General features: G+C 45.2%; 1 protein-coding gene across 5 annotated transcripts in view; it reads right to left on the bottom strand.

Annotated features, from left to right (window-relative positions):
• Positions 1-918: 918 nt before the first annotated feature.
• The window catches only part of LOC106605745 (uncharacterized), a 104,407-nt gene continuing 92,207 nt past the window's right edge, over positions 919-13,118 (bottom strand). For 4 of the 5 annotated variants that reach the window (XM_082960630.1, XM_082960634.1, XM_082960632.1 and 1 more), the window contains 10 exons: positions 12,902-13,114; positions 12,582-12,743; positions 12,278-12,406; positions 11,276-11,364; positions 10,526-10,649; positions 10,197-10,405; positions 9,864-9,972; positions 6,955-7,127; positions 6,739-6,798; positions 919-4,863 (listed from right to left, as the gene is read on the bottom strand). In XM_082960630.1, coding sequence (XP_082816756.1) covers positions 4,653-4,863; positions 6,739-6,798; positions 6,955-7,127; positions 9,864-9,972; positions 10,197-10,405; positions 10,526-10,649; positions 11,276-11,364; positions 12,278-12,406; positions 12,582-12,743; positions 12,902-13,114 — 1,479 coding nt within the window. In that variant the 3' untranslated portion in view covers positions 919-4,652. The remainder of the gene's footprint in view (positions 4,864-6,738; positions 6,799-6,954; positions 7,128-9,863; positions 9,973-10,196; positions 10,406-10,525; positions 10,650-11,275; positions 11,365-12,277; positions 12,407-12,581; positions 12,744-12,901; positions 13,115-13,118) is intronic. The other variant, XM_082960633.1, reaches the window with a different exon arrangement.

Genomic DNA, 13,118 nt, shown 5'->3' with positions numbered 1-13,118 from the left:
GACACAGTGGAGAGCCAGAGAATGGACATGTTGATGCTGTGGGACTCAGAGGTTGAACCACAGAATGATGGGGACCCTCCGGCCCATCTAGAGACCATCTGGGGGTATCCTGGTGAAGAGAGGAGCCTAGGTGATAAGGCGCACGTTGATGACATCACGTATCAGAACCAATCCGAAAGTTTCATAGAGAAGTTGATGCTCCACACCAGCAGCAGCAGGAGTGACGGTAGATCTGAGATGGAGCGGATTGACTGTGATGGAGGGCAGTATGAATACGGATCTGGATACGGATGTTCTATAGATCCAGTAACAGCCATAAGAGACTTCATTAGTGGCCAGGGCAGCTCACAGTGTATGTTGGAGAGTGCTGTGGGAAGACAAGGTACAGATAGGCAGTTCACCTGTTTAAATATTACCCCAAACCAACTGTCCACCTCTGTAGGCTACCATTGTGACTTCCCAGACCCTAACATCCTTCAGAGGTCTTGTCCCCAACAAGATGGTACCTTCTCATTGGTGAATGATGATATGAATCAGAGTTGTATTCCCTTTGAGGGAGTGGCCAGATCCTTCCCGGCCCCAGTTCACACCCCTCATCCCCATCAGGTTCTGACCCCGCCCCTGGAAGATGATTGGCTGTTCACTGATATCATGGGGGCCCATCAGTGTGAGTACTGCCCAAATTCGCTGCAGTGCCACTAAAAAGGGAGAATGATACTTCACCTTATAAATGATCTATTGTGGTTTGACTGTGTTACTGTATTCACTTCTTTATGTGTGTAATGTTAACTTATTGATAAATGGTGAAACGTAATTAAATAAGTCAGTGTTAGTCTCTCCTTACATTAAATTACAGTAAATGTGTACATGTAACTGAGTGTTCACCAAACCAATAAAAAAATTGAAACACACAAAATGTAAAAACCAACAACATATATTAAAGTTCACCCCAGTCAGATATGTTTTATAATTACAGCATCATAAACAAAAAATGGCTAATAAACAACACATTTCCAAAATGTTCAATTTCCACAGAAGCCATAAAAGACAGAGAATCAACAAAATTATAACACCTTTGAAAAAGCACCGGTCTCTCTACAGAGGCACAGACACTTCAGTTCTCTGATCGCATTCCAGGGGTCAGCCTTTAACCTTTAACCTCAAACCAACCTTCCTACTACTTCCCCTGACGACCAAACCTAGATAGTTTAAAATGTAGTGATCTTCATTTTCACAACTTTAAAGTGACAGTTTGCATCCAAATAACATTTAAAACATCTGCTCAGATCTTTGACAAATCAGTTAGATTTCCATATAAAATCTGCATCATCTTCAGAGAGATGGGACTGACTGTGAACCACTGATACTGTCAGAGTCTGCCCTCTATTGGTGCATATGTAAAGTGCAGAATTTACCGTAACTTACAAAAAAAGTACATTTTGCCAAATAAATCACATGAAGAGGAAGAAAAAAAAGACCAAATACATGTCGTCATTTTTTCTGTAATCAAATACTAATAGAACTCATTCTTAATTCAAATATCCCATGTCCTCATTAGGTTGCTAGTTCTGAAGATCTGACTGTTTCTATAGTACTGTCATGAAAATGATCAAAATGGATCTTGGCTTTGCTCTCCACTGTGTCAAGCTTGACATGAGATAATGATGGTGAACTGTAGCTTTGCTCTGATAAATGCTCTTTAAACAACCTTTTTGTCGTTCAACCCTGCATGCTTTTCAACGGGAATGTCCTAGTCTTATGTGGAGGGAGATAAATACTCTTCCTTGTGCAAGAGCAGACAACCGTGAGACTATGCGGCCAATGCTATTATCAATGGAATGCACCACCATGCAAATACACAGTGTTTTACTAGACTGAGCAGCAAAACGTCTCTATGTCAAGGTGTCCTGTGTCTGTAACAACAGTATGTGGACAGGACATTTATTCCAGACTTCTGCTGTCCGGCAGAGTGGTTCTGGGGCTGAGAGGAGTTCAAATATAAACAATATACATTAACAAAAAGGCTTTGCACTTGTTAAACTTCATGAATCGTGAATGTTGTTGGAGATTAAAGGGGGCGGGGCATGTATACTCTGAAACCATATCTTCTAACTGGGTAGAAATCTCCCTGTCTGTCACTTAATGAAAAGACAGCATTTTGGAAGATTCGACCCCTTATGTCTTCCGCAAAAACACTATTATGATATCAGGGGAGGGAAGCCTAGAGCGTTGCTGTTCTAGAATGATCTATACAGAAATTCTGGGTAGAAATAGGGTTTTCTTGGTGCTTCATAGGACAGATCTGAAGACAATGAACTCAACGGAAGTTGCTGGAAACAGTCCTCCACTTTCATCTGTTATTCCAGAGGGTAGTTCCATGGATTACAGTGGAAATTCCTCCAACACCAGTCTCCGCCATACTAATCTACTTGAATCTATTCTATTCTACTACGTATACAATAAGTCCCTTTTCTCATCCATACGCCCACCATTTGGTTAAACACAAAAGCTTTGTTCCATAAATATATTACACAATGAATGAATAAAAAAAGAATAATATTACAATGTACAATATGTCTGTTTGCTAAAAACAAAAGATATGGATGCTTATGATATGTTGAGAATGACTAGCAGTCTCGAAACACCAACATTACGTCCTCAATTTTCACATTTGTCTGTTCTGTGTAAGAGATTCCAGTGTCCTGCTCCACAGGTGAGTTCTGATGTAGTGTTGGTTACTGTCTTAAATGTCTGTCATCTCTCTGTCCAATATATTTCCAGTGCATTCCCTACTAACCAAGACCTCCAAACGTCCCTAACATCCTGATACACTGTAAAATACAACCACCAATACCCCATCCAGGAATTATTCAACAACACAAGTCAACATAGATAAACAGATGTTGTTAACCACAATCTACCTAGTAATTGTGATTCTGTTCTTAACCTCTCTCTATTGCCATGGTTACAGTATGTGTGAGGCCCTGCCTTCCTTTCCATCAGTGCCAGTGATAGCATACCAGTATGTCATCTACCAATGATATGTCTGAACAGACTGGAAACAATACAAAAAACCAGCGGCAATAAATAATGGAGGATTTTGCTCATATTCAGACTGATATAAATTACATAGATTCAACTGCCTGTACTTTATAAGAAGCGATATGTTAAAGACTTAAAGAAACTATCTACCTATACCTACCTATGCAATCCATTGGCCTATCTACAGTAACTACCCATCTGTCTCAATCCAAAAAGGTCAATGAATGTCTAGATAACCCAGATCTGAGCACAGCACCGAAGACAGACTGCATGGAGTTTGTTTTGCAATAGTGTTTGATGCAACTGCAATAACATGTTTGGTTGTCATCGCTTCTCATGACAAAAGATGGCAACATTTCATCATCTTATGACAAGCATAAGATGGATCGATAAGGTCTACGATGATGCCGGTGATTATACCCTAGCCAGTTTCACCAGTATGTGTGATGACGGAGTGAAATATCATCAGTCTTTTTCTATTAAAACTTGACGCTGGCTTCATTCTTCGTTGTGCATACAACAGCAAGGTTGATTATCAGTTTTCATTTCTTCTCTCTCACTTAACCCTCTTCCCTGATTGATATTTTACCCATATATGACCTAATTCAAACTACAAACAAATTAGTAATATATCCTAAAGTACTTCACAGATATTGTGTTTGTTTTCTAAAATACGTTTTAAAATAATAATTTGCCTTAAATTGAAATTCAAGTGAGAGAGAGAAAGATGAACAACTCATGGGAGCTTCTCCCAGGCTTGTTAAAAGACAGAAGAGCATATCAGCTGTCTTTAACACTAGCAGTCAATGAGCGATTGCCTTTTCCAAGACACACACTGACAGAGGGACTACATACATAGAAACATGAATCAGTCCCCTGTGTGTGTGCGTGTGCATGTGTTTCTCTAGTCTTGCAAAATGTCTTCCCAAACATGCAGATTGTCATTAACCCTTTGAGGAGTGGAACATTATTCGGAGTGTTTTATTCCAGGATTCTACAGCATTCTAGACTAGAACGCTAAACACAGGGCGGAATATTGTCAGAGTTCCTCAAAGGGTTAAACATGGCTTTACATTGATAGTGGCCAGTAGCCATCTTATTTCTGCCATTTGAAGGGTAATACAGTATCATAATAATAGAACATGACTATGTTGATATAATTCACTTTCCCTCAGATTTCTGGGAGATGAAGTTTCCCCCAGTGAGATTACAGTCCATATTCTTGCTCACAAATCATCAATGAATCCTCTTCCCCCCTTAAATTGTGTGTGTGTGTGAGAGAGAGAGAGAGAGAGAGAGAGAGAGAGAGAGAGAGCGAGAGCGAGAGCGAGAGCGAGAGAGAGAGAGAGAGAGTGTATGCTCTCTGTTCTAGTTTGGACTGCTGAGGAAATAGTTTAAAGATGTGCAGGATCAGTAAGTCAGTCTATGTGAGGGTGTATTTGTATGTACATGTATGCAGGCCTATGTGTACATATACATGTATGCAGGCCTATGTGTACATATACATGTATGCAGACCTATGTGTACATATACATGAATGCAGGCCTATGCGTCTGTGTGAGTATGTATCTGTATGTATGCGTGTGTGTGAGTGAGTGTTTGTGTGTGTGTTACTCAGTGTCGTTGAGGCTGTATGGTGGGGGGGGTCCCAGACTGTTGTTTTCAGAGGGGGGGGTGGGGGTGCCGGGGCCAGTTCCGGGGCCAGTACCAGAAGAAGGGGTCGGGGAGGGGGGGGGCTCCTCCGAGTCAGAGTTCTCACACGACAGATCATCCACCAACGCCCTGCGACCTGAACGCATCCCAAGGGGCATCGGAGCACGCCTGGCGGGAGAGAGGTGGTAGAGAGGGTCATGGAGATGGAGAGGAGATAAAGGGAGGGTTTTTTATACAGTGCATTTGGAAAGTATTCAGATCCCTTGACTTTTTCCACATTTTGTTACGTTACAGCCTTATTCTAAAAATGGATTAAACCAATTTTTCCCTCATCAATCGACACACAATACCCCATAATGACATAGCAAAAACAGGTTTTTATACATTTAAAACTTTTATACAAAAATGTAAAACTGAAATGTCACATTTACGTAAGTATTCAGTCCCTTTACTCAGAGCTTTGTTTTCATCACAGATCTCTCTGTACTGTACATCTTTCCCTCGATCCTGACTAGTCTCTCAGTCCCTGCTGCTGAACATTTTCCCCACAGCATGATGCTGCCACCACCATGCTTCACCGTAGGGATGGTGCCAGGTTTCCTCCAGAAGTGACACTTGGCATTCAGGCCAGAGTGCAATCTTGGTTTCCTCAGACCAGAGAATCTTATTTTGTCACGCCCTGATCTGTTTCACCTGTTCCTGTTATTATCTCCACCCCCTCCAGGTGTCGCTTATTTTCCCCAGTGTATTTATCCCTGTGTTTCCTGTCTCTCTGTGGGAGTTGGTCTTGTATGTTAGTCAAGTCAACCAGCGTGTTTTTCCCATACTCCTTTTGCTATTCTCTTTTTGCTAGTCTTCGTGGTTTTGACCCCTGCCTGACTCTGGACTACTTTCCCACCTGCCTGATCATCCTGCCCTGACCTTGATTCTGCCTGCCCTTCGGTACCTATTGGACTGAACTGGTTTTGACCCTTTTGCCTGTCCACGACCATTCTCTTGCCTACCCCTATTGGATTAATAAACACTGTAAGACTCCAACCATCTGCCTCCTGTGTCTGCATCTGGGTCCCGCCTTGTGTCATGATAGTTTCTCATTGAGAGTCTTTAGGTGCCTTTTGGCAAACTCCAAGCATGCTGTCATGTGCCTTTTACTGAGGAGAGGCTTCTGTCTGGCCACTCTACCACAAAGGCCTGATTGATGGAGTGCTGCAGAGATGGTTGTCCTGGAAGGTTCTACCATCTCCACAGAAGAACTCTAGAGCTCCGTCAGTGACCATCGGGTTCTTGGTCACCTTCCTGACCAAGGCTCTTCTCCTCAGATTGCTCAGTATGGCTGGTTGGCTAGCTTTAGGAAGAGTCTTGTTGGTTCTAAACTTCTTCCATTTTTTGGTATCCTTCCCCAGATCTGTGCCTTGACACAATCCTGTCTCTGAGGTCTACAGACAATTCCTTCAACTCCATGGCTTGGTTTATGCTCTGACATGCACTGTCAACTGTGAGACCTTATATAGACAGGTGTGTGCCTTTCCAAATCATGTCCAATCAATTGAATTTACCACATGTGGACTCCAATCAAGTTGTAGAAACATCTCAAGGATGATCAATGGAAACAGGATGCACCTGAGCTCAATTTCAAGTTTCATAGCAAAGGGTTTGAATAGTTATGTAAATAAGGTATTTCTGTTTATTTTTAATAAATTAGAAAACATTTCCCTTTTTTTCCCTTCACTTTGTCATTATGGGGTATTGTGTGTAGATTCATGAACAATTTTTTAAAATCCATTGTAGAATAAGGCTGTAACGTAACAAAATGTGGAAAAAGGGAAGGGGTCTGAATACTTTCTGAAGTCAGTGTATATCTGATATGTCTCTATGAGGGACTGGAAAGACAAGAGCCCTCTTGTGTTATAAAGGTGACTAAACCCCTGAGACATTACACTAATAAGAGGACAGGATTTCCTCAGTTTAAAATATACTGCAGTCCACACAACTAACTGAAATCTTAACTTAATGAATTGTACACGCACGCACACACAGACCTACTTCTCTGGTTTCCGTTCAGATGTCGTGATGCTGAGTGGATGGAGTGGAGTGTGAGGCAGACTGATGGACAGCGTGTCAGTGTCAGATGAGGTCAATGGAAGAAAAAACATGCAATAATACAACATGGTGGTAGTAGGTGGCAATGGAACTGCAAACGTCACTCAGATTACACACACACACACACACACACACACACACACACAGCGGTAGTACTACCTGAGATGGCTGCGTAGAGCGGTGATCTCGCGGGTCATGCTCTGGGAGCTGTCAGTCAGCTCCTCCATCTCTCTCTGCAGTTTACGTCTCTGGGCGTTGGAGCGAGAGTTATCCTCCTCCACCTCCTCGAGCTGCCTCTTCAGCTGCCTCAGCCGGCCCATAGATTTATCCAACTGGAGAGAGGAGGGAGGGGGAAGGGGGTAGAGGGAGTGAGAGAGAGAGAAGAAGAGAATGGGTAAAGTGGAAGAGGAGAAGACAATAGAAGAAGGGGGGGGAAAGGTATCAGAGAAGGCCGGAGGCAGAGAGTTAGACAGATTAAGCATAGAACAGGAGGACTGGGATTACATCCCACAGATTAAATTCCAGATGATTTTTGAGAGGGGGGTCAGTATCACCTCTACCTCTACACTGTAGAGGGATTATTTTGTTATGTATATTTGGGAGGAGATAACCCCTACCTTCCCCTGGTGCCAGGGCTGGATTAGATTAGGACTGGGATTAGCAGGACCAACCACTCCACAGAAGAACTCTAGAGCTCTGTCAGAGTGACCATCGGGTTCTTGGTCACCTTCCTGACCAAGGCTCTTCTCCTCCTCACACCCTACTGTATCTCTCCATTTCTATGGTGAACTCATAGAGAAGCGGTTTTATACCTGTTCTCTGTACTGGTACGTACCTGTTCTCTGTACTGGTCTGTACTGGTACGTACCTGTTCTCTGTACTGGTACGTACCTGTTCTCTGTACTGGTCTGTACTGGTACGTACCTGTTCTCTGTACTGGTCTGTACTGGTATGTACCTATTCTCTGTACTGGTCTGTACTGGTATGTACCTATTCTCTGTACTGGTCTGTACTGGTTCGTACCTATTCTCTGTACTGGTCTGTACTGGTTCGTACCTGTTCTCTGTACTGGTCTGTACTGCTTCGTACCTGTTCTATGTACTGGTCTGTACTGGTTCGTACCTGTTCTCTGTACTGGTCTGTACTGGTTCGTACCTGTTCTATGTACTGGTTCATACCTGTGCTCTGTACTGGTCTGTACTGGTTCGTACCTGTTCTCTGTACTGGTCTGTACTGGTTTGTACCTGTTCTCTGTACTGGTCTGTACTGGTTCGTACATGTTCTCTGTACTGGTCTGTACTGGTTCGTACCTGTTCTCTGTACTGGTCTGTACTGGTTCGTACCTGTTCTCTGTACTGGTCTGTACTGGTTCGTACCTGTTCTCTGTACTGGTCTGTACTGGTTCGTACCTGTTCTATGTACTGGTCTGTACTGGTACGTACCTGTTCTCTGTACTGGTCTGTACTGGTTTGTACCTGTTCTCTGTACTGGTCTGTACTGGTTCGTACCTGTTCTCTGTACTGGTCTGTACTGGTTCGTACCGGTTCTCTGTACTGGTCTGTACTGGTTCGTACATGTTCTCTGTACTGGTCTGTACTGGTTCGTACCTGTTCTCTGTACTGGTCTGTACTGGTTCGTACCTGTTCTCTGTACTGGTCTGTACTGGTTCGTACCTGTTCTATGTACTGGTCTGTACTGGTACGTACCTGTTCTCTGTACTGGTCTGTACTGGTTTGTACCTGTTCTCTGTACTGGTCTGTACTGGTTCGTACCTGTTCTCTGTACTGGTCTGTACTGGTTCGTACCGGTTCTCTGTACTGGTCTGTACTGGTTCGTACCTGTTCTCTGTACTGGTCTGTACTGGTTCGTACCTGTTCTCTGTACTGGTCTGTACTGGTTCGTACTTGTTCTCTGTACTGGTTCGTACCGGTTCTCTGTACTGGTCTGTACTGGTTCGTACCTGTTCTCTGTACTGCTCTGTACTGGTTCGTACCTGTTCTCTGTACTGGTCTGTACTGGTACGTACCTGTTCTCTGCACTGGTCTGTACTGGTACGTACTTGTTCTCTGTACTGGTCTGTACTGGTACGTACCTGTTCTCTGTACTGGTTTGTACTGGTTCGTACCTGTTCTCTGCACTGGTCTGTACTGGTACGTACCTGTTCTCTGTACTGGTCTGTACTGATACGTACCTGTTCTCTGTACTGGTCTGTACTGGTACGTACCTGTTCTCTGTACTGGTCTGTACCTGTTCTCTGTACTGGTCTGTACCTGTTCTCTGTACTGGTCTGTACTGGTTCGTACCTGTTCTCTGCACTGGTCTGTACTGGTACGTACCTGTTCTCTGTACTGGTCTGTACTGGTTCGTACCTGTTCTCTGTACTGGTTCGTACCTGTTCTCTGTACTGGTCTGTACCTGTTCTCTGCACTGGTCTGTACTGGTACGTACCTGTTCTCTGTACTGGTCTGTACTGGTTCGTACCTGTTCTCTGCACTGGTCTGTACTGGTACGTACCTGTTCTCTGTACTGGTCTGTACTGGTTCGTACCTGTTCTCTGTACTGGTCTGTACTGGTTCGTACCTGTTCTATGTACTGGTCTGTACTGGTTCGTACCTGTTCTCTGCACTGGTCTGTACTGGTACGTACCTGTTCTCTGTACTGGTCTGTACTGGTACGTACTTGCTCTCTGTACTGGTCTGTACTGGTACGTACCTGTTCTCTGTACTGGTATGTACTGGTTCGTACCTGTTCTCTCTACTGGTATGTACCTGTTCTCTGTACTGGTCTGTACTGGTACGTACCTGTTCTCTGTACTGGTCTGTACCTGTTCTCTGTACTGGTCTGTACCTGTTCTCTGTACTGGTCTGTACTGGTTCGTACCTGTTCTCTGTACTGGTATGTACTGGTTCGTACCTGTTCTCTCTACTGGTATGTACCTGTTCTCTGTACTGGTCTGTACTGGTACGTACCTGTTCTCTGTACTGGTCTGTACTGGTTCGTACCTGTTCTCTGTACTGGTCTGTACTGGTTCGTACCTGTTCTCTGTACTGGTCTGTACTGGTTCGTACCTGTTCTCTGTACTGGTCTGCGTGTCTCCTCTCGTCCTCTGCCTGCATCATCACCTCCTTCAGTTTTTTCTCTGTCTTCCTCACCAGCTTGTTGGCTATCGCTCGCTCTCTGGTGGGAGGGGAGAAAGACTGAGTCATGTTTTATCCCCACACCCAGAACATACAGTCAGAATAGTAGTGTAAGAAGTGAGATGTTAGAGGGAGGAGAGGGGAAGGAACGGGAAGAGAGGGATGGGAGGAGAAGTAAAGAGAGGGGAGGGGGAGTGAGGAAAGGAACAAGGCGAGAGAAGAAGTGTGAGGGGAAATCCATCAGAGAATGTGTGTTCCCCTCACTGTCTCTCCTGCTCCAGCTGCTCCTCCATGCCGTCCATCTTGGCCTCCAGGGCGGCGACACTGAGCCTGTGTTTTCCCCTGACAGCTCCCTCCATCTCCCCCAGCTTCAGCTTCAGCTCCTTGTTATGCCTCTCCAGAGCCTCCCTGGCCCCCTCAGCCTTCTGGCCCAGGGTCCTCTCTCCCTGCAGCTGCACCGTCAGAGTCTCTACCTGGGGAGGGAGAGGGGAGACAGAGGGATAGAAAGGGAGATTAAAAGCAAGAAAAATGGACAAATGCAAATCGAGTCCAGGATACTGTGTGTGTGTCTGTATTTGTGTGAGATTGTGTACCTGAAGTGTAGTCTTCCTGTGTCTCTCGGCCACTAGTTCAGCATTGCTTTGCTCCTCCTCCAACTCCTCCTCCAGCTGAGTGACTCGCGCCTCCAACCTCCGCTTCTCATCACACAGAGCAGACCTGACAACACACACACCGTGAGTAATACACACGCATAATACACAGTAATACACACACCGTGAGTAATACACACGCATAATACACAGTAATACACACACCGTGAGTAATACACACGCATAATACACAGTAATACACACACCGTGAGTAATACACACGCATAATACACAGTAATACACACACCGTGAGTAATACACACGCATAAAACACAGTAATACACACACCGTGAGTAATTCACACGCATAATACACAGTAATACACACACCGTGAGTAATACACACGCATAATACACAGTAATACACACACCGCGAGTAATACACACGCATAATACACAGTAATACACACACCGTGTGTAATACACATGCATAATACACAGGAATACACACACCGTGAGTAATACACACGCATAATACACTTGAATACACACACCGTGAGTAATACACACGCATAATACACAGTAATACACACACCGTGAGTAATACACACGCATAATACACAGTAATACACACACACACACACACACACACACACACACACACACACACACACACACACACACACACACACACACACACACACACACACGAGTACACACACATACAGAAAGGAAAATAGAAAGAGATACTGACTTCCCGGTAGAGCTGTTGACGATCTCATCAGCCATGTCATCTCTCTCCTGCTGGGCCTGTCTCCTCATCTTCTCAGACACTGATAAATCCTACACACAGAGAGACAGAGAGAGACAGAGAGCGAGAGAAAGAGAGAGACAGACAGAAGGAGAAAGACAGAGAAAGAGAGAGAGAGAGAGAGTCAGACAGAAGGAGAGAGACAGAGAAAGAGAGAGAGAGAGAGAGAGTCAGACAGAAGGAGAGAGACAGAGAAGAGAGAGAGAGAGAGAGAGAGAGTCAGACAGAAGGAGAGAGACAGAGAAAGAGAGAGAGAGAGAGAGTCAGACAGAAGGAGAGAGACAGAGAAAGAGAGAGAGAGAGAGAGTCAGACAGAAGGAGAGAGACAGAGAAAGAGAGAGAGAGTCAGACAGAAGGAGAGAGACAGAGAAAGAGAGAGAGAGAGAGAGTCAGACAGAAGGAGAGAGACAGAGAAAGAGAGAGAGAGAGTCAGACAGAAGGAGAGAGACAGAGAAAGAGAGAGAGAGAGAGAGTCAGACAGAAGGAGAGAGACAGAGAAAGAGAGAGAGAGAGAGAGTCAGACAGAAGGAGAGAGACAGAGAAAGAGAGAGAGAGAGAGAGAGAGAGAGAGAGAGTCAGACAGAAGGAGAGAGACAGAGAAAGAGAGAGAGAGAGAGAGAGTCAGACAGAAGGAGAGAGACAGAGAAAGAGAGAGAGAGAGAGAGTCAGACAGAAGGAGAGAGACAGAGAAAGAGAGAGAGAGAGAGAGTCAGACAGAAGGAGAGAGACAGAGAAAGAGAGAGAGAGAGAGAGTCAGACAGAAGGAGAGAGACAGAGAAAGAGAGAGAGAGAGAGAGTCAGACAGAAGGAGAGACAGAGAAAGAGAGAGAGAGAGAGAGTCAGACAGAAGGAGAGACAGAGAAAGAGAGAGAGAGGGTGTTAGCATTCTAAAACACAAGAGTTTGTGTCTTCGCAAATCTCTCACACACACACCAGCACACACACCTCTGTAAGCTGCAGTAACTCCGCCTCCAAGGTCTGCAGGCGCTTCTCTGTGTCTTTTGATTGGACGACCACCTCGTCACGGGCCAGCTTGGACTCATCCAGCTCACGAAGCACCTCCTTCATCTGAACCTGAGAGAGAGCGAAAAGGAGGGTTGATTAAATATGGTTTTCCACAAGGCTCTGTGCTGGGACCCTTACCGTTCTCATTATAGCTCTGGTTTATATATCAGTTAACTGCACAGCATCTAATCTCAGACCGAGCAAGCAGCATTAGAAAGAAAGAGAGAAGGGGGGTGTAGCTTACCTGCAGTCTCCGTAGCTGCCTAAGCCCCTCCTCCCTGCCGCGATTGGCTGTCTCCACCTGTGCCTCAGCCTCCTGTAGCTCCGCCTCCAGCTGCTTCTTGACGGACATGGCCTGAGAGCGTTGACTCCTCTCCTCCTCTAGCTGGGTCTCCAACTCCCTCACCTGGGGGGGAAGGAGAGAAAGAGAAGGGGAGAGGAGAGGGAGATGGAAAGGAAGGGAACAGCAGAGAAAGAGAGAAGTTTAGCATCTCATCCAAATGAATAACTGTCTCCCCATATTCAGGCTTGATTCACTCCTCTTCTTCTCTCTTCTCTCCATACCTGTTTGTTGAGAGACCTCCTCTTCTCCTCTCCTTTCTCCTCCTTGGTGCTGATCTCTCTCTCAAACTGGGCCCTGAGGGCTTGGAGGGTGACCTCGAGCCTCAGCCTGGAGTTCTCTGCCTCCCCCAGCTCCTCCTCCAGCTCCTGGGTCTGAGTGCGCAGGGACTCTGCCTCTGTCTCCAGGGCCCGCCGGGAACGCTCCAATTCATGCACCTGA

Source organism: Salmo salar, chromosome 02 (genome assembly GCF_965601325.2).
Source record: "Salmo salar chromosome 02, fSalSal1, whole genome shotgun sequence".
In the NCBI taxonomy this organism is placed as follows: Eukaryota; Metazoa; Chordata; class Actinopteri; order Salmoniformes; family Salmonidae; genus Salmo; species Salmo salar.
The sequence above is the reverse complement of the archived record's forward strand: the minus strand, read 5'-3'. Positions and strand labels throughout refer to the sequence as shown.